The sequence below is a fragment of the Cydia splendana genome, chromosome 12 (genome assembly GCF_910591565.1).
Source record: "Cydia splendana chromosome 12, ilCydSple1.2, whole genome shotgun sequence".
NCBI classification, from domain to species: Eukaryota; Metazoa; Arthropoda; class Insecta; order Lepidoptera; family Tortricidae; genus Cydia; species Cydia splendana.
This window is the reverse complement of record NC_085971.1, coordinates 7109273-7134149: the sequence shown is the minus strand read 5'-3', so window position 1 is coordinate 7134149 and position 24877 is coordinate 7109273. Positions and strand designations below refer to the sequence as shown.

Sequence of the window (24877 nt, the reverse complement as noted above, 5' to 3'; positions counted from 1 at the left end):
AAATAGCAGCCAAAAAAAATACGTGTCCGTTATTTGAGACTACTCTATAACATATATCAAAATAAATCAAATCGGAGTCGGACAGTTGGGTACCCTTCCTTGTTAGATAGTTACCTTGGTAACGATGAAGTATCGGAAAAAAAGTCATTCGGCCCTGGCTTTAATTGTAAATTTGTAGGCTAATTATGATGACGGCGGTTGCTGTAGGTAATTTATGTTTGTAAGATCTAAGCTTAGGCATAGAGGAATTATTAAACTTATGATCAGTCCATATATATAGGTACCTAGATAAAAACCAATTTATAGTAAGTTTTATACAAGCTTAGCGAAAACTAATTTATGATAAGATTCAGTATCTAATCAGTAATCAATAGTCAGTCCTTATTCAAGCTTAATACGAGTAAGTATTAAGTTTCAAGCAAGCAAGTTTAAAAACCATACCTCCCATACTACTACTGTTATAAACCCCCATATTTAATAAAATTTGAAGAGCGTAAAAGGCTTATTACAAGCGTTGCCAATCGAGTGGCCGGACGGCGCACGTAAAAAACTTGCATTTCAATGGGCCATTCAAGTTCAGGTTAGATAGGACGCGCTGAGGCAAGCGGAGATAGCGCTGCGTATGGGACAGACCATAAGAGACCCGCGGATTTGGAAAGTAAAATTCGGCTTTTAGACAGTGCATTATTAGTAGTTTATATAACTACTACATAATGAAAGGCATCAAAATACAATGCAATGAACAAATTTTGAGTAGGTAACATTTAAATAACAGTATTGTAGGTAAATACTGCAGAAATAGGTTCTTTGGGGAGTTTTAGAGGATAATGGATGGCCGCTTCTCCATACAAAGTATACAAATGTAGTCCCCAATTTCCTCTCTTGATATTGACCATTATGGAAAATATTTCTACATAATTTGATCAATTGACCATAGCGTGGCTATGGTGTTTATGATGGGTGCTTAACTACCTATTTATCTTATTTGGTGGCTATTCAAATAGGTATTGTTTAACAGGCATTACAAACTACCAAAATTAACTAGTCAATCAAACGAACCAATGGTAGTTTACCAAGTAGGCAGGCAGATCATTAACAATACATATTTATAAGAACCAACTGGACTTTAAAAGGTAGAATGGAATAAATCACTATATGATATTTTTGTTTTTTGTGTGTATTATGTATATTAAAATAAGAAAAACGTAGGCATTTGTTCTGAAAAAGAAAAAATGGCAAATTTTTATTTATCTTTTTCTTCAAATTATTTATATGAAACCGTATAAATTAAATATCAGAAATCAATTTAGCATCCTTGAGTTACACGAAAATGATACCAAACTTGACCACATAGCAAAACTTTATTATTTCTAAATTTTAGAGGCCACTCGTTTAGTCAAAACTTCGCATTTAAAATTCGATTGGCTCCCCTTCCTAAATTAATCTGCGACTCAAAAGGAGCAACTGTGCAAAACGAAATTCCATCATCATCATTTGCTGTAAATCGCATTTTTTGTCGTGTGCACAACGGACTAGTCGCCTATGCTTTGTACCACGTAATCTTTGTTTACAGTAGGAGCAGATGACGCCCGCAGGCCAACGCGACTGCGGTGCTATCACTGCATGAGAATTTCGACTAGGTAGGAAGACCTACTAAACCTCGTAAAATACTCAATTGTCCAATCGGAAAATCAACCTTGTTGTCTGGAAATTAAGCTCAAATTACAGGGTAATTTAGAGTCAGATACGAGGTCGAATAGGTTAGTTCCGATATGGGAATTTGCTTTGTGCTCTCATATTTGCGCTATGAGTACTTTGCAAAGGTGTAATGGCGTTTTTATTTCTGTGCTTTGTGAATGTCGGATCGAAGGGTATTGTTTGTGAAAGAACAATAACTATGGAAATTGGAGATTCCGCGCTGAATAAGATAGGCGAGGAATGTCGAAGGTAAAAATCTACTCACAATCAGTTTTAATTTAGTAATAAAAAGTATGGAGTAAAGGATGATTCACGCTAAACCGGGCCGAGCCTGGGCCGGGGCGTCCGACATGTAATTTTCTATAACGGCTGATCGGTGATCGGTGCTTTCCATAGAAAACTGGGCCCTGGAATCTCCGGCCCGGGCCCGGTCCGGTCTAGTGTGAGTCATCCTTAACGCGAGCCTCCATTTTATTGCATGATGTTCCTTCATTCATGATAATAATTCTTAAGTTATCTCTAAATAAGTGTTACTGTCCCTAGATATATCGATATTGACACTTATCGTCACTGGCATTACTTTTTCGTGGATTTTAAATTACTCAATTACTTACATCGTCACCTGAGCCTGAGATCTCGGCGATGGCGGTGGTCCCCGGCGGGCCCGGAGGCCCCGGCGGCCCCGGGGGACCTGGAGGACCCCGGATTGACTCCCCGGGTATACCCTGGAATGTACATTTTAAATTAGTTGGTATAATTTTGTTCGAAAATTAATCAAGGTTGAAGGATTTTTATTAGGTAGTAAGGTAAACGTCCCAGCGCTCGACATGGAAGAATAGAAATCAATAAAAATATGTATCGCTATTATTCAAAGAGGAGGGGGGGAGTTGAAACTTGAACCCCTAACAATCTCTCCCCGAAATTAATCAAGCTAAGGTATATTGATAATGAAACCAAATAATGTTGTTCAGTTAAATATAAATGTACCTACTACGATGATCGCTCTAATTTATTAAGTAACAATAGGTACCTAGAGGAAGATACTATTTTTCAGCAGACGCTGTCATTGAAATTATAGGTAATTATAGTTTTGTAGGCTTTGATATTGATGCCATGAATCGTAATTTACTTTTAAGTTTTAAATAATTACAAGTCGTTTAGCCTTATGTACATGTAGGTACTTTGACATTATACAGGGTGGAAAGGCACGACGATCCTTCCCGGAAGTATTAGGTCGTTTAAGTGATACAGAGACTATTGGTAATGGTAAGAATCGTTAATTGAGTAAAAAATAAAAATTGCAAAAATACTACTTTTTAACTGTGGTGATAACCCTATAGCATGTGCACATGACGGCTAGATTAAGGATCTCCGTCGGGAAAGCTCGGGACTTTACACTTTTTTCCGATCGTTGACAGTATCGCAATGATGTATGAATGACGCATAAATGTCAAATAAATCAAATGCATGCAAAAATATTACAAACAATTTTATTACTTTCTTAGATAATTACTTTTTTCCAATATTTAATACTATCTTCTTTTCACATACGGTGTTCAAATGTACCTCCGTGTATTACAACGCCGCCGCAGCCCGTACCCGAGTATGTCGATGCACATGCGATATAGTGTATGCTCTTCGTCATTTATCCTCCGCAGAAAGCACCAATTAGCCTTTGTCTCATTTCGTCCGCAGTTTCACATTCCGTTTGGTTTGGTACACCATATCTTTTACACAGCCCCACAAATTTAAATAGCCACGAGCATCTAACATTTTTATTTGAAGAATATGACATTCAATAAGTATAGTTCAAAGAAAATTTAATTTCAAACATCAGACGTCTTGTCTATTTCCTACCACGCAAGAAGGTTTGTTAGTTTGGTATTGAAGAAGTATTTATTCTTGATTTATTCTTAGTATTTAATTTTTGCAAGTTCATTTGGTGCAACTAACACAACCTACTTGTTATTTTTAATTATTTTAGATAGTTTCCAATTATTCGAAAATAATTTTGTGAAACGTGTTAAGAAACTAAAACCTTTTTATCAGTCAAGGAAACCAGAGATATTTATAAGACGATTGCGTACTTTTGAGTGGTTGTCAATGTCACCATTTGAACTGTCGTTGTAAACAATGTTGTGGTTAGTATTATTAATATTAAGGAATAACATAACTATTTCATTCAAGTATTGAACAAGTGGAACCACTAAGAAAGCGAAAATCCTGCAATGATTCTTACCGTGCTGTAAGCAGACCTAAAAATGGTTAGATGGCAACAAATTAGCATAATTTCCTGTCGAATACTGATTGTTTACAAGTAAGTTCATTGACCCTGTCACCTGTTAGGGTTAGAACAAAGTAGTTTTTTGCGTGGATGTTTAAAAGGTCATAATTTAGAAACGGTTGCCCATATGAACATAGTTTCTATGGAGAAAATATAGAGCTTAGGCTAAACTATCTCCCATTTCCGGAAAGGATCGTCGTGCCTTTCCACCCTGTATATATATTGTAGATTGCGCCAGGTGAAATATAGGTTATACTGAGTAACTTTTATAATTTATATAACCCCGAAATCGCGATAACATTTTTGGCCCACCCATAGACAACATCGACATCTAATCAGCTAAAATTTATGAAACAGACAATTTATTTGGTTCTAGTCCCATAGTAAAAGTTGCTTAGAATAAACAGTATATTCAGCTCGTAGAATACCTATGGCTAAAGGTAGAAAAAAACCCTGTGTTCGTATTAAAAGAGGCTTCATCAATCAACTATTATAATTTTTATATATTAGGGCGCCAATTTTCAACTGTATTTTTGTACAATGCAAGAGCGGCATTGCGTGCCTCGCGTTAAAAACAAACAAAGGATACCCAGTTCTTCAAGCCCTGTTGAGCGTGTCGTCAAAAGTTGCAATTTAATGTCGAGCAATCGGGCCACACGATCGGTTGTGGTATAGTCGGCCGGAAATTAACTTTGGAAAATAGCGACCCGCTTTCAAGACGATATGATTTGTAAGCAGCAATAGTTACCTAAACATTACAATAGACACCTCTTATGGCATATAATTCTTATGGCTTTTGTTATTTTGTCAATGCTATTTACTTATATACAGCTTCATTGTTTTTGAGAAATTTTAAAATAATACCTATCAGTTATTTTAAGATTAAGATTCATATTTCAATTTACCCATTTCGATACCGAACAAAAATATTAAGTGTAATGTTTGGTACTTGGTACTTAGAATGTCTTTTTTACTTTTCATACAATTTATGTTGAATAGAACCAAAACAGGTTTGTAAAATATGAAATATTATTATACATGTGTCAAAAAATTGGGATTATATTTCCCCCGTCTCCTAAATAACTGATTATAAATATGATTGACTTATTACGTACAAAATTATCAATGGTAATTAGACTTTACTTCTATGTATGAGTAACTTGCAAATATCAGGTTGTCGTCCAAAAACAGCAGGATAACGACTTAATAATATACAGTCAATGAACAAGTTTCAATTTAAAGTAAAATACCTATTTGTTTCTACCCCTCTAATTTACATTATGACAGCTTAAGCGAGGCTTTTAGGCCTCCCTATTGTAATAAATATTCCGTTGACTAATCGTTAATCAGTTACTTACTTAACAGCCCTAAGTGATTGGACTATAACAATTTAGCGATGCCATCATTTAAAATTTAAATTGACTGAAATATTAATTATAAGGCTTTGTATATTGAAATGAGGTTTGTCAATAATTTTAGATCAGAAAATTATTGTTCCAAATATGTATTTATATTTAATCGTCGTGTAAAAATTACCAAAATGTATTTACATTTTATCTCTCAAGAGTAGGTCAAGTCAAAAGAACACGAAGAATTTCCATGTTGTAGCTACCTACTCTCCTGAAAGTTGAGGAAATACATATTACTATGATAGAAAACATTTGAACTCCACTCTTATGATTCCCACAGTTTCAATAATCCTTGGTAAAAATGATTGACAATAAAATCATTAAGTACTTAATTTTATCAAAAATAGGTACCTACTGTTTTTTTCTTAAAATTTTGTAGTTTTATTTGTAGAAACTGGTAACCACTTAAAAACAAAAAAATTAACATATTCCATCAAATAAAAAAAGTACGAAAATAAGACATACCCCATTTCCAAAGCAAATGTTTCATAGATCGAGTAACAAATGAAGTTTAACCCTCTCATGCCATGATATACCTACAGCCATTAAGCAAACTTAACACTGTTTGTTAGCGTCGCGTGCCAGCACTGCGCAAGTATACTCAGCCACGTTTAACACGATCATACATCACTTTGCACTGCCCATGACACTGAACGATACATATTAACAGACTAGTTTATATAAAAGGAAAATGAAACAATCCGTGACATGTAATACTTAGTATTTAAAAAAATACTTTTCATATCTCATGCTCTGAAAGTGGGTCGTTGTTGTTCTAAAAGGTGCGCAGAAAGTGATACGTTTATGCTCTAGCGCAGAAAAGTGGTGTACTCCTCTGCGTCCCCGTCCCATGAACAAGTGGGTGGAAATAAAATGGAAAAATAGGGTCTTTATTTCCTCGCCTGTAACAATTGGTAATTGATTAATTTTACTAATCCCACGTTGATCCTCTTTTTATAAAAAATGATATAAGTAAATTGTTAAAAACAAATTATTCTTGATTTCTTTCGTTGAATTCTATTTACTCGATTTCATAAGGCGGGAACCAAAAGGAATACACCAAAAATTTTTTTTAAACCTTACACTTGCGTAAATGAGCAAAGGCAGTCACATTACAAGACATCTTATACAGCCACAGTTAAACGTTTGTACGATATTAAATTGGTTTTTAAAGTTATTTCGCACAATATTCATGAAAATAAAATAAAATACAAGATAAAAAATTCTTATATTATTAATTAAATTGTTATTTAATATTTAAAATACTTTTATTATGTTATTACGTGGTGCGGCGCACCAAGGTCGCGGTGCGGTCCGGTAGTCTGTTGCGGCTTTTAGAACGAAAAAGTATAAAATTAAAAAGTAAGAGGCAATCCCGCTGATTTTCATACTATAATGATTTTAAAATTACTGCAGTTTGTTAAAAAATGTGTGTTTTCGTAAATATTGCAATCTAAATGATTTTCGCTAGGGGTTATTAATCTTCACACATGTAAAGTCTCCGATTGCAAGTAAGTCCTAAGGAAAAAAATCATGGCCGTAGGTCTATTGGGTACTTCAATTACTGATTTTGCGAAATTGCCTTGTCTTGTTTGGTTTCCTCGCATTCGATATGAAAAGTAGCGTGTTTAACTCGGGTGAAAGGCACCATTTCCGTCTCGGACTATTGGCGCTCTCACTGCGTTCGAGCGCCAAAATACCTCGACAGAAATGGGTGCCTTTCAACCCTTGGTTAACAATCTACTATTAATGTTCACGCCAAGTTTGTCATTTGTATGACTGTCGTTTTAAAATAGGAAGTAATAGGAAATATTGTATGGGAGTAAATGTTGTATGGGAGCCCCATTTAAATCTTTATTTTATTCTATTTTTAGTATTTGTTGTTATAGCGGCAACAGAAATACATCATCTGTGAAAATTTCAACTGTCTAGCTATCACGGACGGACAGCGAAGTCTTAGTAATAGGGTCCCGTTTTACCTTTTGGGTACGGAACCCTAAAAAAACCGAATTAGTCGGAAACAACGTACTGTATTTGTCCATATAGGTACTGTGCCATTAACGTTACTTATTAGAATATGATGGCTGATGGCTTTAGTATGCTTCACTAGTTAAGTAGATATTACTTAATATAGGCACCTGGTAGCTATCATAGCTGTCGCTAAATTTCCGAATATTGAACATTCAAATTGTTGTAAAATTTTGTTATACCCTGTAAAGTGGCTCATTTTATAAACGTTCAGTGTGGCTAATCCTATTTATTTATAATGGGTTTTGTTATGAGTAAGTTGTATGAAATTTATGTGATTTTCAATTGGAACAGATTTCATCTTAGTGTTGTTCGGTTTAAAAACAAGACAATCGACCTTGTGAAGACATTTTCCAATACTTTCAAATTTTTCTTGTAGGTATAAGGTGAGCCTTTATATTTCTAGAGAAAACATAACACAATATTTTATACCTAAACACCCATTCTACTTCACATATTAAACACAGTGAACAGGGTGCACAATAACTCTAATGCGCTAGCAACAAATATATTATCCATTGTATAATAATATACTCCGCCTGGTACTCTATTCCCGTCTTTTCTAGGTCACCTAACTGACACAAGCCTACGTCATCATGCGACAGCGCTATATGATAATATGCGATAGCGCTATATATAGCGGCCATGTTATTGTGACGTAGGCCTGTGTCACTCTGGGAATAGAAGACCATGTTTTATTAGACCATGATATTATCTAAAGTTGACTGTACTTGTTGACTGGACCAAACACAATGCTACTTTAACTTTTCGCAGCGCGCGGTGGAATTGAATTTGAGCCAGGGTTAAAATACAAACTTTAATAGAATTTCTATTCTATCAAAATGGATTTTTCTCTGTATTTGGGACACAGTATACGAACTGCTTAGAAATATACGAGTATTATAGGATAATGACATTGACGCTTTTATTTAGTATAATTATCAGTGATCGTACATTTTCCAGCATTTTTGGTGCAGCAGAGTGGTGTTAACGGAATTGGTATAGATAATATCAACTGAAATGGTAAATTAAGGTTAATATTAACGTAATTAACGCTAATTAATCATTAGGGTTGAAATTATTTATACCAATTCCGTTAACACCACTCCGCTGCACCAAATCGATTCGCGTGGTGTTAACGGAATTGGTATAGATAATTTCAACTGAAATGGTAAACTAAGGTTAATATCAACGTAATAAACGCTAATTAATCATTAGGGTTGAAATTATTTATACCAATTCCGTTAACAACACTTCGTGCAGCAAAAATGCTGGAAAATGTACGATCCCTGATAATTATACAAGTCTTACGTTTTATTTACTTTTACTACAGTTAGGGCAAGAACCTGATATCTCAAACAAAAGCACTTGTAATTGCTTGTAAGAACTAATGTGTTGCTTTACCTCTTGTAAATACTCAACTACAGCATAGACTACAAATTTCAACTGAAACCGGAACGGTTATAATATAAGTCATATAAGGCATAGGTGTTTGTGCCGGATATAGCGGAATGAACAATTCAACAATTCTATGGATAGTATAATATACACCCCAACAAATACATTATACCTAGTACCTAATTTTTAAAGCTTGTAAAGCTTTCTAGGTACAACATTTCCAAATTCTGGCGCTAATTCAAAATAAAATGTATCCAGCTCTGTAACTAAATGCTCAAGGTCCAATATTGGCATTTGGACGGACAACACTTACTTGTTTGGTATCGTTAGATAAGGTTAAGGTAAGTCAGATCTTTCTAGAGCTACGTATTTGTATAAAGTTATGTACTCACTGAGTAAAATTGCATGAATTCTATAGTAATTTATATTGTATTTTTCTTAATTACTCGTAATGCATGTTAATTATAAGATGTAATAATGTTTTGAAAAGATGTGTCCCGCTGAGTTTGTTGCCGGTCCCATATTGGGATACCCTCCTCCAATTGAGGGGGGATTTAAATCTTCTCGGGGCAGAGGTGTACGGTTGGAGCCGGTAAAGGTTTATTTGACGTTCATAAGCGCATTGTAATATGCCTACTTGAATAAACTATTTTTTATCTTTTTTATCTTTTCTGAATTTCAGTTTTGCGATGGTATGCATATTATTATATATGTCACACGACTTGATATCTAAGAAATAAAACCATCGAATACAATTTGGTCGATTTAATTTCACTTTTCCTGTCTGACCTTATGAACACCTCGTCTTTCAGGTATCGAGAGCTTTTTAGTTTTACACAAAACAAAATGTATTCAAAATAAAAACTTTTTTTAGTAGTTGATCAACTATCCCTTCAAGTGGCGCCAGCGAAAACGCGAAAAGTAGTCAAGTGGCGGGGCCCCGGTGGGTGGTCAGCGCAGATGAATAAAATTTTACAAAATCGTCGATTTAAGCTTTTCTATGTTTGACAGTATATTAAATCACATATTGTTAGAATCAGCGTTATATAGGCTATTTGAATATAGCAATTCAATTATTCAAATGTTTATTCATTTGGCCAGACCTAATCAAACTCCGTAAGAATGACAGTTATCCAGCTTCCTTGTTAAAAATGACTACCACCATAAAACTAATTGATTATTGGAGGTAATTGCTATTTAATTATCAAAGGAAGACTTTTATCTTTAAGATTAAATCAATAAAAGGGACCTAAGATACAATTTCTTTTACAAAACAACCTCTTAAAAAACGAGACTGACCTTGGACTAGGCGGTCGCTCCCGAATCAATGGCCTACCTACAAATTGTATACCAAGTGTTTTTGTGTTTCTTATGGTATGCTATCCTTTTCTAACTCGCTACCTAATTTTGGGCGCTAGAAGAGCGTAACTATACTTAAATGCGTTCAATTTCACCTCTAAATACGTCAACACCTCATTAACCACTCACTGGTGGATGACAGTTTACTGGTTTTCGCATCGACCATTCACGGGTTGACCGCCACTTAAAGGGCTATCTTACCCGCTCTGCTCAAGCAGCCAAGCTTAACCTTTGCTCTTTCTTACTAAGACCAAGTACTAAGACGGATGGCGGCGTTACGTATGGCGTTGTACCGTGGCGTCTTGTAAATTATGACGCACCGGCTACTGTGTTCACATTGCAACTAATGGCTCCGACAACTGAGCAAATCGGAGCTTTGATGAATAGGCACGAAGCGGGATGCTCTAATTATTTCTGCCGACGATGTTTCTGAATTTTATGCCACATTTCTCGTGAAGTAGTTTATCGTAAATTTTTTTTCTGGTCAATTCCCGGTACTTGGAAAAGTGAAATTGCCTTTGGATAATGGGTTGGATAGATTGATTTTGAATATTTTTATTGTAGTATTCAAAAGCATGCAAGATTCATAACAAAATTGGTAAAATGTTTTCATAAAATACTTAATTAATTCGGGATATTCGCGTAACACAAATACCTGAAGGCCTTAAATAATTGTTTAAACAACAACAAAACTATTTATAATATAAAGGGTAATGAAAGGGTTAAAACCAATACAAATTCCCGAAAACTCGAAAAGGTCCGAACGAGCGCATATCCCCACAGGCCCACACATTCCAGTGTCCTTAGAGCGCGTGCAAAATATCACCAAAGAAAACAAAAGAGAACTTAGCGACACTACTCATTAATTACATTCTAATCCTTATTTTCCATGTGTTAAGGTAAAAAATAGACCGGCTTTGTCTGTTAATGATGTTGTTTTTGTTTTAGGTATAGCAAATATGTCTGCCGTGCCGATAAATTGGACGAAACAATACATGCGCGGCTTTATGTGAGTTTTGCGTTTACGCACTTTTGTTTATCCCGAATTGGGCGTTAGAATGTTAGTGATTTAAGGGTGTGAGCATGTTTTGAGAGCTTTTAGCACAATTTTATTTATATTGTTGAAAGTTAAAACTGTCCTAGCACGATTTTATTTATATTATTGAACGTTAAAACTGTCCTAGAGAGGCTCCTAGAGTCGGACTAAGATAACTCTGCATGTCATTTGCTAAGACAAAGTGTGAAAGTATCATCATAAACATCCAACTTCTATGAAAATATGACGTTTATAATATGACTCCTACACTTTGTTCTGTCGAAGTCGGTGCAGCTGCAGAGTTCGCTTAGCCGGACTTTAATTTGTTTAAAGCCGTGTAAGATCACTTCCGAATTTCATATTTTCTCTGTATGATCACTGGTACTTACATTTTGCTTACGTTTTCAAACTCACACTTTTTCCAAGCACTGGTTACAAGTAAACATTTGTCCCGACTGAATGATTTCTAAATTAAGCTTAATTCTTTGAGTAATGTATGACCACTGTTACTTACATTTTGCTTACGTTTTCAAACTCATACTTTTTCCAAGCATTGGTTACAAGTAAACATTTATCCCGACTGAATGTTTTCTAAATTAAGCTTAATTGTTTGAGTAATCTATGACCACTGTTAGTTACATTTTGCTTACGTTTTCAAACTCACACTTTTTCCAAGCACTGGTTACAAGTAAACATTTGTCCCGACTGAATGTTTTCTAAATTAAGCTTAATTGTTTGAGTAATCGCTGCTATTAAATTTCCCCCAACGCTCGCGGCTCTACCTTCGGCTAAAAGGTCATAGGGCTCATTTTATATCTAATACAGTACGTCCTTTTGTATCACAGTCATCAAGTGTCGGGTACATTCATCAGTGTCAAATTCGCGGCGTGACACCACCGTTGATACCTGAAGTGCATGAACGACCGATAATTCCTCTTGTCTCAGTAGCGTTGAAATGACGTACTACGTCGGTATAGACACTCGGCCCGATTCGACCTTTAAGATACGTCAAATATTACGACTATATACGATATGGATTAGATATGTCAGTGTCAAATGTAACGTTTCTTCAAATAAAAACGTATCTTAAAGTTCGAATCAGGCAGACTGTTGTCTGGGGGGGGGGGGGGGGGGTAAGTACACTTGTATGTTAAAACAATCGTTGATTGTTATTTTGGTAAACATTTTAAGAAAGTGGGTAATTGAAGTGCGTTTTAAACTTAAACTAAGTCATCATAGGTAGGTTCTTTACCGTTCATGTAAGTGTAACACGTTCATACAAAAAATAATAATATTAATACCAGAAAATAATATTAGAACAAAATAAGGGTGCAAAGTGTCACATTTCTTTAAGAGTATGAATGTAGATTTCTTGTTTTAATTCATTTATTGTTAGCTGTGCATCAAATTCAAATTCATGCATAATAAAGTAGTTATTCGTTAAGTAAACTACAAAAAAAATTCAGTGTTAGAGTGATATGGAAATAAGATTCTTGCCCTTGGTCCTCGCTCGCCTTTTTCCCCTCTAAGTGCCATTGAATAACCTGAAAAATAATTGAAGGTTAACTTCGATTCGATTTTGATTTCTTTATTTCAAGATGAAAATTACACTATAAATTTGCTACATTCGTCAAAATTATGTTTATCTTCTGATCATGATCGTCAAAAATTACATTATAATTTAAAATAAAAAATAATAAGATTAATAAAATTGTGTCTTCCAATAAGGATCGTCATGTACAAAGAAAAACATGTCAACCAATTAAATATAAACCAAGTTAACATTAAAGTCGATGTAAACATAAATAATTTGTTAACTGTCATTAAAATGTCGAATAAAGATAAAAATATCACAAATGAACAAAAGAGCAAAATGTCATGTTTAAAATACAAATCAACAATTTAATAATAAATAAAATTACATATGTCGTTACAATAGTTATTTGTACAACAAGAGATCAAAGTTTGATATTTCTTCGAGTGCTTATTTTGAGTCCCGTGCAAGCGAAAGATTCTATAATAGATTCACGAGCGTAGCGAGTGAATCTAATTTAGAATCTTGAGCGTAGTAAGGGATTCAAAAGCGCACGAGATGTAAATAACTTTGATCTCGTGTAGTACACAAAATTTTTCACCCTAAGCAGTGAGAACATACCTAGAGGGACAGAGGTAATAGAACCCAAGTATCGAACTTGTATTAGACCCCGCATGTTGAAATGACATTTGACTATAAAGGTCACTTGAATGTCATTTTGTCTCACTCAGTGAGCAAAATCGCATTTTGCTCACTGAATGAGACAACTCAGTGAGCAAAATGCGATTTTGCTCACTGAGTGAGACAAAATGACTCAGTGAGCAAAATCGCATTTTGCTCACTGTTTTTAAGAAGCAAAGTACCCTTGTTCGAGCTGCTGAGGTGAAAATTCAATTCCATGTACTCATTTACAGAGTACAGAGGGTTACTTTATCTTGTTATTTGTCATATAAACTTATCAAGTTTTATAAGGGTAGCCTTTCTGTACCAGGCGTGGATTTTTGTCTTGCAAATTCCTTTCTGATTTTGACTCTGCTTAAGTAATAGAGAGGCCCAATGTTTGTACCAAATGGAATAAAACAAGTTGGACTGAATTCTTTGTAACATTTTCTGGTGTACCTACAATCAGTTTGGCCCATAATATTTATAACAACGGTAAATGATAAAGTCAAGCTTTCGAGGGTTGAAAGGTTTGAGTGCTCTTTGACCTTCCAACAAAGATCGGTAACTACGAGTAAGCCTTACTGGGATTAGTTCGGTGTCCTTACAATTTTTTACATACCTACTTTATGAACAGTGACTATAGTAAATATAAAAGGATATTTGGTATTTCGAAAAACTCATTGGTACAAACAGATGACCTCCAGTTTGCAAGCCGTACCAATAGGCTAGAGTTCGTCTAAGCTAACTATGCATAGATTTGTGATAAAAAAGTGGAAATGCCGCTATAATGTCACACGTCACATTTTCATATGAATTACAGAACATGTCATGCTGCTTATATAGCGACCCTAAATAACTATACTCTGTACCTTCAGGTATTTAAATAAAAGTAAACAAAATCTACCCTCAAATGGCTCCTTAAGCCAGTTGAGGGTAGATGAAAACATTACACGATCAAATAATGTAGGTTAAAGTCAGGTCGTTCAGTGACAGATCCAGGTGGTTTTGTAATTGGTCGGTTAACCAATAAATGTTATAACTACCCGAAAATGTACAAATTGTTTGTTTACTTTAATTTAAATACCTAAAGATACAGATACCAAGTACAGTCGACGTCAAAGATATTTTTCGCCTTATTACAAAGGGACAAGGTGCAAAAGTGTAAACATATCTTTGACGTCGACTGTACGAGTTAATACCGTCTAGTCCGGGCGGCGGAGGCGGGAAAGGAGGCATCGTACCGAAGCGGCCTGAGCCTTCCGCGTCTCCTTCTTCTTGGTCCACCTGTGTAAGTAAAGTAATTAGTAAAGGGGTTGTTATTTCTGCCGAATGTTCGTTTTAGTATACTGGATGGTCCCAATTTTACTGGTTAGTTTGAGTCAAATACCTATATTTACTCGTGACTGCATTCGGTTAAGGCCTAATACATAATATGTATGACTGTATTTACCATCGCCTGCGTTCGCGGTGTTCCAGTTTAAAAAAAAACCGGACGAGTGCGAGTCGGACTCGCCCACCGAGGGTTCCGTACTTTTTAGTATTTGTTGTTATAGCGGCAACAGAAATACATCATCTGTGAAAATTTCAACTGTCGGACGGACGGACGGACGGACGGACAGCGGAGTCTTAGTAATAGGGTCCCGTTTTACCCTTTGGGTACGGAACCCTAAAAATTGCCTTAATCCTTACTACCTGCTACCTGCAAGGCGTTCATACGAGTATCGTCCTAAGGGTGGAACACCGCGAGCGCAGGCGATTGTACATATAATTTGGTAGGTAGTTAGATTGGAAATTCAGCCTGAACGGTCGGATATTGTTTTTTTACACTATTTATAAATAACAATTAAAAATAAACCCGTATTCTTGACAAACCGAATTCACTCAGAATTTTCAACCGCAACTACGTATGTGTCCGCCACAAAAAACGCACGCGTGTGTCATGAAAACTAAATGCGCATAAAATAAAGTCAACACAAATAAATTGCATCTCAGTTGCTTTGTAGGAAAAATGTGAAGTCAGCTTGCGGCTTCGAGCATTTAGTAAGTAAGTCGTCATGGCTGTCATTTTCTATACGAAACAGTCTGCCGATTTGCGGGGAGAGGACGTCAAACGGATTGCTATTTCTACATGATTTGTACGTAGCGTACAAATAGCCATGTCAGTCCATACAAAAGTTTGCACAATTGTGCAAGTTTTTCGGCAGAGGGGTAAGCTCTTAAAGGCGACTTCCAGTTATTAAATGTTCCAAGGCTGGCGGCCATGCCTTTCCCATTCAAATTGTCTGATACCATCCATATGTGTCGGCCCTAAAATAATACCTTTAATAAAATAGTCCCGAGACAATGAAGTGCGCTTGTCAGCACGTAAGATTAACAATCGCTATTGATCATTTGCAACCCCAATTTAAGCGATTGCCAAGCGCGGTAACCTGATTAATGTGTTGACAGGAACATTGATTGGCTCTATCGATTGGCTATCGCTTCTAATTATTTCGTTATAGTCTTACTTAGGGTAATTCGTCAATAACTGGCCACCTGTTAGTAACTGGTCACCCTAAACTAAACATGAATTCTATTCGCCTATCAAAATAATTCATTTTAGTATAAGGTGGCTAGTTATTGAAGGATTGCTAGTTATTGAAACCTGTATATAATGAATTCTGTTTATAGATGAATTGAATTCATTTATAGTTTAGGGTGGCCAGTTATTAGCCGGTGGCCAGTAATTGACGATTTACCCTACCTCTTTAAGAATCAAATAACATCGGAACATTGATTAAAATTACATCAACCGTAGTTTAAGCAGGCTTGTCGATAAACTACAGTGTTGCTACCACCAGTTTGGCACTGGCAAAATAACTTACTTTCTGTGCATCTCGCTCGTCCTCGCATACTAGTGCGAGCTAGATGTATAGAAAGTACATTACGTAGACGTTAGCTTAAATGTCAGTTTTGACACTGTCAGTGACTCATGGTACGGGTACAGGGCATAAGTCTGTTGACAGGCACACTTGATTATCTCGGTACCACTTTAGCTGTTAACCTTCCAAAAGTGCGAATTGTGGTTGGTAGTGTTTATATCTCTAGTGTCTGGTAGGGTTTCTAGTAATTGGGTTAGTTGGAGATTGAGGTAGCTATGCAGGTTTATTGAAAAAGCAAGCATGTGTTATATAAGATAAATATTTTATAAAAAAGACTGATTGAAACTACGGGTGATCTTAGGGCTGGCTCATTCCTATAGGCATAATAGCTATTCAGAGTGGGAATGTAGCTAGCCTTATATGGGCACCCTTGGCTTCCGCAGGGTACAGATCTGGGGGACCTAAGTTAGGTGGGTAAGTTTTATTTATTTATTTTAATAGTTTTAATTTATTAAGTGGATACTTAATTTTAATAATAGTTTATAAGTTTTGTTATTGTGATTTTAAAGGTATATTGTTTTTTATAATTCCGTCAAATATGACATAAATTTGTAACAGTTTTAAAATAAAGCTTTAATTAGTAATTACAAACTGAAAAATGCATTCTAGATATTTTAGTAAGTATAAGTATATAAGTAAAGCTAGCCTAACTGTCACTGTAAGTAATTGAGAAAATCTAAGTATATACTTATACCTACATGTAATTGTACCTAACTGTAATTTATAAACATTGGTTTTTTAGTTTAAAATTTTATAATACTTATACAACGTGTGTCTGCATACACTAAATAATAACGTAAAATGAAGATAAGCCAACGTATGTTTATTATTCAAATCAATCATAATAAATCTGCAATATTTACTGTGGATCGCTATTCTCACATTCGAAATCATTTCCCAACCCAACAAAGAATAAAGTCAACCTGTGAACGATTTTCTATTACTACGATTCAATCCTAGAAAACGAAATGGATGTTCGTTCGTACAACAATCAATTTTTATTACTTGTATTGCAAAAAATAAAGTTCCGATGTATTATGACAGCCTAAGGCACTTCGCCGGCCTATAATTTGATTGAATACCGATAACGCTCAATGCACTTTTGTTAATTTAATCACCTATTGTGAGCAGGACGATGGCCGCAATATCGTATCAGATAAAGGAGTGCTCAGTAATGCTGTCATCAATTAGGTACATTTATAACAATATTAACAATTATTAATGTATTCTTAATTGTACAAGTATATTTGTCAAGTTAACAGTTTATAGTATACGGTAATTTAAAATGGCCCCTATTACAATCGGAATCCAGAATGACTTAATTCTGGAATGAATCGATTAAATTACACGAATAAAATTTAAAAAAGTACCTAGTTATTTTTATATTTGTTTAATGCAAGTAGGTATACTTATATTATCTATGTCACAAAATTGTTTTTCTTATATTTATTTGATAATAATGTAGAATAGTCTTCTATCAAATGTTTTCAAACAATGAGGTTTGCCGATATTTAAAAAATGACAAAAAGATTTTTTTTTCAGTTAGGTAAGTGTTATACATATATAACGAACGTTCACAATTGCATTGTTAGTAATAAGTATTGTGCAAAAAGATGTTAGTTTGGACACCACGAAGTGCAAAACGTGTTATTTTGACACATTAAATATGAATGTGCCACCAGAACTCCTCAGTGTTAGTGAGTCAAATCCAACATAAATAAGAAATCATAATTATAGTAATCACCAAAAAATTGTCAATGTCAATCTCGTCTGCACCGCTCCCTTTACCCATTTCCTGTCAAAACGTTAAAAAATTTACATTTCTGTAGAGTACTTTTTTTTTAGATGAGTAGAATCGGATATTTCGTTAATAATATAGTAAAATTACATTGTGCATTAAAAAAAGAAATAGAAAAAAATGTACAATCTGTAATGTATCACAATTACGCAATTTAATATTTAAGTAAAAATAATTGTATTTACTAAGCAAAACGTATCACAGAAACCAGCAATAATTAGGTATCTACTGTTGATTTATATAATTTATAAATAATAACAATTTATTGATACTTCTATAAGTCAAAATGATTTACTGAGGAATCAGTTTGATTTTTCTTCAGTAAAACCACCTTAATGTGGTAAAACGCCATAAGTAGCTGCTATAAGCAAAATTGATAAATATTTTTTATGCCAACACTTCAGCTGCGTAGTTAAATATAAAATATATAAAACAAAATACCAAATATTGTTCAGAACTCCATTGTAATTTGAAATTTACATTTAGTACGAAAAAAATATAAAAACTGTTCAAATCCACCACAAAACAAAACTCACTTACCTCGAACGTGTTGACACATTGCACTTCAGCCTGTGACGGGGATCCGTACAACTTCAGCTCTTGAAACGCACCCTGTATGATAACTAAGGTTACGACACTTTTCCACATCACTAGTACCTTTAGTAGTCTGACAACTTATCAACCGCACACTAAAATTTTATTACTTACTGACGTTCGTGACTCATTCGCAGTACACTAGTTAGTTCATCGAAAATCGCACTTGCTTGAAGTACCGTAAAAGTATAAAACACTGCCCTTTAACATAACTTTGCCCACTGCGTCACAGTTCAGTAAAAGCGAAATAACTTAAAAGTGGTTACAGACAGATACACTTTCTGAAGATAGAGAAGAAAGTGTATCTACTGTAACTTACTTTCAAGTTATTTCGCTTTTACTGAACTGTGACGCGGTGGGAAAAGTTACGTTAAATGGCAAAGTAGTTAGGTACAGATACACTTTCTGAATAAAGTGAAGAAAATGTATCTGTAACTACTTTCAAGTTATTTCGCTTTTACTGAACTGTGACGCGGTGGGCAAAGTTATGTTAAATGGCAAAGTAGTTAGGTACTTACAGATATGGGGGGGGGGGGGGGTGTCGTGGTGACGTCCTTGCGACCCCATTGCACCCCCCTCACGGTATAGACGGAAACGCCGCAGGGGTATTAGTGGGTATTCTTCTCTCTGACTAGCAGAGGGAGTTATGGGAGGAGCGAGTCCCACATATCACCCCCCCAATGGGCCTCCCCAGCCCGGGGGTGAATGCATAAACGCATTTCCCCTGCGTCAAAAAAAAAGGTACCTACAGATACACTTTCTGAAGAAAGTGAAGAAAGTGTATCTGTAACTACTTTTAAGTTATTGCACATCTACTGAACTGTGACGCGGTGGGCAAAGTTATGTTAAAGGGCAAAGTTTTATAGTTTTACGGTATGGCTACTTGTTAATATTTGTTCCGCACTTGTGTACCTATCATTTCAGTAGAGACAGATGACATGACCTATATTTGACCAGTGAAAAATGTTGTATGCACCCTGTACCTACTAAGTAGCAAAGTACTTAAAACTCTGATTCAAATTTTAGCTTTTCAATTTTGGAATCTTTGTTCAGTTGCTGTTTAACGAGAAGTTAAACAATAACTGAACCCCTTTTAAATAACAAATAAGTACAGTCAGCAGCAGAAGTTGCTAAGCGGGCGAGGTGTTCAAAATTACCTTGACACGCTCTTATTCTTTTAACAATAAAGTCGCGTCCAGATAATTTTGAACACCTCGCCCGCTTAGCAACTTCTGCTGCTGACTGTACCTAGAGGTACCGTAAAATGTGCCTACTTTGGTCCAAAATTAGACGTTTTAAAATTATTAAATTGTGGTAGGTATGTTAATATACATTTAAAGTAGACCATCATTACATTCATTACTATCATTGTAATTAAAATAAATATACTATATGTAATTGTTAAATGTTCTAATAATTATTTACATAGTTTTCATGTATAAAAACTGTTTGAAGATAATTACGCAGTAGAGAGCAGACATTTTAACGATATTTTACATCTAAAATTGAGCAAGGGAATATCTGTCATATTTTAAAATAAATCTGTATTATTTGTATTCATAAGAAATTATTAGTACTCGGTCCTATGGGGACTGGATTTTAAGGAGATGAAACGTTGATCCAAATATAGACAACTCTCCGTGGGAACAAAATACGAGGCTAATGGACGTTTACTTTCGCTTATTCTTTTTAGCGAATGTGGGGGGGTTCTCGGTTTTAAATGGAAAAAATACTCATTTTTTATTAAGTAGTCGTGAATTGAGGAATAATAATATATTTTTTAGATTAGGTATTTATTACTAACAAGCTTAAAGCAATCGATATTATTTATTGAAAAGATGATAAATACAGAGGCTACAATAACGATGAAGGTTGAATAAAAGAAAATTATGGTTGCTTATAAAACTACTAAAACTAACCCTAACTAGAAAAAATAAAAATACCTAAAACTAACCTTGGCCTCTTGGCAAGGTGCCCATCACGCAGGCAGCATTCCCGAGTTGCATCGCGATGGAAAGCCTTTGCGCGAGAAAGCTGCCTGCGAGAGGGTTCCCGTTGCTTCCCTCAGCTTAAAGAAATGTTTTTCGATATATCACATAAAAAAACTTTATTTTTCTAAATTGAATCCTACTCAATCCAGAGTTCCAAAATTGGATTGGTGTGTTGTGTCTATCAGCAGTCACCTACAGATCGCCGTTTGCATTGAGGTGTTGATTTTGAGATAAATATTAAATCGAATGACAAATTCACAGACACAATTATTTGTGTAAGCACCTATATACGTGATTTCGAGTGAAAATAGATATACATATAAACCTATATCTATCAGCCACCATACGGGTGTATTTTTTAAATATTTCAATAATATAACTTACGGAATCGTGTAGACTCCTTGTAAGACCGACGATTGGGTAACAAATAACTACTTACCTATTAAATGCACATGTAATGAATTCACTACAAATTATTCTATCAAGTATCTACCTTATTTGGTTGCAATGCATATTAGAAAACATTGTGACATTTGTATTTACACACATTTTAACGTATTTACGAGTTTCCCCTACGCACAAGCAAGTTACGCGCACCCACCGCGCTAGAGTACTTACTGTATTCAACTAAACCCGAAGCCACTGTAATCCAGATAGCTCGTTGCACAGTACAAACATATAACATTATCTATGAAAAGGGACCTTATTGACGATTTTAGTTTCCGCCATAATTGCACCTTTAGTAAAACTCTTTTTCTCCAATATGCTCGGAAATGTTCACCTTATTGTAGCAAAAATAGTACGCGAAGTTCTTCGTTATTGTCAAACTCTAATTTAAAAAAAAATCAAACTATCGCTGTCCTGCTCTAGCGGACGGGAAGTAAAAAAACACTACAGTAATAACTTATTACTGTAGTGTTTTTTACTTTTTAAAAATAAAAAACGCAAACAGCCTATTATTATAACCGCGAGCCGCGTCTACACGACCCGATCAGCTATCATTTCAAGCTATAGGATAGAGTGAGATAGTAAGATAAACGACCTTACTTGTCTCGTTCTTACAAGACCGTTGTGCTCGTGTATGATCGTGTGAATACTGCCTAATAAAATCAAAGATTATTTTTATATTTTTTTAAGGATGTCATCGGTGTTCATAAAGCTTATATAGTTTGTCAAATGACTTTCTCATTTCAAACATAGACAGAGAGAATCATACTATCTTTGTCTTACACTAGTACTAGCACCCAAAAGAAAAGGATGGGTATAGTTTTCCTGGTTCTTACTGACTGACAAATTAGTTTCACCAACTATTATATTGCACAATTATATTGAATGAACTGAATATTGAATGGTACTGAATGGCAGAATAAGTTTGTGCCTTTAACTTATAAAAAAATATTTAAATGCGTCATAGTTTTTGACATTTTGATGTGAAGGTTTGATTTGAGTGATGCTTAAATAATTATTTTACCTTATTTCCTCGCATGTTTGGAGAAAAGCACTATATATGCCTCGGCAGGAATAGCAATTCGTGGATTCGTCGAATCGAAACTCATCCACGAATTGCCCTTTCCCGGCCTCTGCAATAATGTACTATATCTTTATTAATCATGCTTATTTTAAGTTTTATAAATAGTTTCATAACTTCCCAATTAAGATGTATATAGATAAATGTAAAAACTAAATCATGCTCATTAAATTAAATTAAAAAATTAAACGAAACAATTAAAAAGGTAATAGATACTATTGATACCACAAAACATCTTATCTTAATTATAGAATAGAATAATTTATTGATATTAATTAAGAACACAGTACGTACATCATGCACAGTAGGTGTCTGGTAAGCCCCAAACTGCAATACCCAAATTGTTGTTCCTAACATTGAACTATCGGTTGTTAACTACACGGCACCACTACAATGTACCCATAACACATACACCTGGATACACAAGCTCGCTTGTTACTTCAACGGAAGTCGGTTTATGCATCCTAACTATCCTGAGGCATACAGCTATGCGAACATGCTGTTTTCATATCAAATATCAAATATATATTATATACCTATTGATATAAAATATTGCGTACTATATATATTATAATCCTATTTATAATGAGCAGTCTTTGGTTGAACCATCTTGGTCCGTATAGTTACAAAAACATCTCTTTCTTTATGGTTCCGTAGTAAAATAAGAACTCTTATAGTTTCGCCATGTCCATATGTCGTCGGGTGACAAGCAAAACTCACTAAGTACCACCACAAGTTCATAGCCATAGTGAACCATATTAGTACTAAAAGAAGGTCGATTTTTGTTTAATTTTTTTTTAGTAATTAGTGCCTTTTGCTTGTCACCTGACGATGTGTCCTTATCTTTATGGGTGCTAAGGTTGACCTACCTATAAACTGAAATGTATACGTGTTTACCTTATGATTTAACAAAATGCTATTTATGTAATTAATCATTTTATATTTTTGTACTGTGACCTATAACTTTCATGTTTGGCAATTTGCTGTAAAATGTAATTTGGTTAAATAAATAAATGAAATGAAAAAGGTTCAGACAATGAAAAAATAAAAGTTGTAAAATTCATTAATTAAATTCTAAAAAGAAATAAAAAAATGGATACTCTAAAAACTAACGCTAACTAAATAGGTACACAGAAAAAAAATTAACGTAACCTTTTTACTTCATTTATCCCTTATTCCGTATTAGTGCGGAAAGAATGCAATACAAAAGACCTCGCTTTAAACACGTTTTAAAATAAAAATGCCTTTCGTATGTACAACAGCGCAAATTTTTATTGCAACAGGAAGACCGGAACTTTTTGTTATATTCCTTTAGCTATTCGGTTTTTTCCATTCGATGGCGTGGAAAAAGCGGGCTCGATAAAAAAGGTACCTTCACCTGAAAATAAATAACGTACTACGCATACATGGGGACGGAAAACCACGCTTGTTTTACTGATAAAATGAAATCCACGCTGTTCAAATTTCCATATTCGTTAAAATGTTTTTTTAGGCTTTTGTTAAGTTTCTCGGTAGGTATTTAAGTGACCCATCTAACCCATCAGGCCAATTCGAACGTGCACCTAACATCAAAACGATACCTATCTGATGATACGACTTAGTTACTTATGATTTGCGCGCGCGTGTCGTGTATATGTAAGGACAAGTCAGGGCAAAAAAGACGCACGACAGATAACAAGCCTGACACCTGACATCAAAACGATATCTAAAAAAGACATCATTTAGGTGCACGTTCGAATCGAAAGAATATTTGAAAAAAGCCGGTCAAGTGCGAGTCGAACTCGCGTCCCAAGGGTTCCGTACTGCACACATTTTCGAACGAGCGAGCAAAGCGAAGTTCTTAAGTAGGTACATTCAACTGTTCATTCAATTATTCCACACACGGCTGGCAAGGAGCACGCCCCGGCTTTTCCATGTTTTTTAACTGAGCAATCAGAGGATAGTTAGTTACGCAATTATTATTTATTTTTTAATTTTTGCATTGGTTAGGTGTAGGTATCTCTGTTATTTCAAGGTAACAGGGCTATAACCACGAAAATCGAAGTTCGCAAATTGTGGGCATTCTCTCTTTCACTCTAATTACGGTTTCATTGGAATGAAAGAGAAATATCCCCTCAATTTGCGAACTTTGGTGTTTGGTGCACCTCTCTCGGATGCTTCAGGCCTTCGGGCCAACGCAGAGCTTGGCCTAGACCTTCGCACTAGCTGTCCACACCACGTTTCACGTAAACAATTGCGGCTGTGGCCCTGATAAAGCTTATCCGCAATATTTATTCTTAAGTCCGGCTCATGCTTAACTGCAGACTTCTTATATTACGTTTTTCCAGTAATCTATAGGTAAAATAACTATTTATCGCGTTTCCCAAAATATACGCCCAGCAGTTTCGGAGCTAAAGCCCTCTCCTTTATCTGGTATTTTTTGCCTATTTTCTTAAATAACTTGTACACTAGTTATTTAAAATTAATTATGTACCTAAACCTTTTACTCAGGTTGATCTTCTAGTTTTTATCACAAGAATTATCAAAATTCCCGTTATATAGTGATTCTGCTCTGTTTTCACCTTAATAATCTAGAAATTATAACGATTTGTTTCATAATTATATTAGGTATGTACAAGTAAGTAGTGCGTCTGATC

General features: G+C 35.0%; 1 protein-coding gene and 1 long non-coding RNA gene across 2 annotated transcripts in view; one reads left to right on the top strand and one right to left on the bottom strand.

Moving 5' to 3' along the window:
- LOC134795393 (uncharacterized) overlaps positions 1-24877 on the top strand; it is a 548375-nt gene that overhangs the window by 350548 nt on the left and 172950 nt on the right. The window lies entirely within an intron of this gene.
- The window catches only part of LOC134795386 (collagen alpha-1(IX) chain-like), a 215548-nt gene that overhangs the window by 38220 nt on the left and 152451 nt on the right, over positions 1-24877 (bottom strand). Inside the window, exons 4-8 of the mRNA XM_063767220.1 lie at positions 18669-18740; positions 18075-18125; positions 14609-14693; positions 12710-12756; positions 2313-2423 (exon numbers count right to left, since the gene is read on the bottom strand). Coding sequence (XP_063623290.1) covers positions 2313-2423; positions 12710-12756; positions 14609-14693; positions 18075-18125; positions 18669-18740 — 366 coding nt within the window. The remainder of the gene's footprint in view (positions 1-2312; positions 2424-12709; positions 12757-14608; positions 14694-18074; positions 18126-18668; positions 18741-24877) is intronic.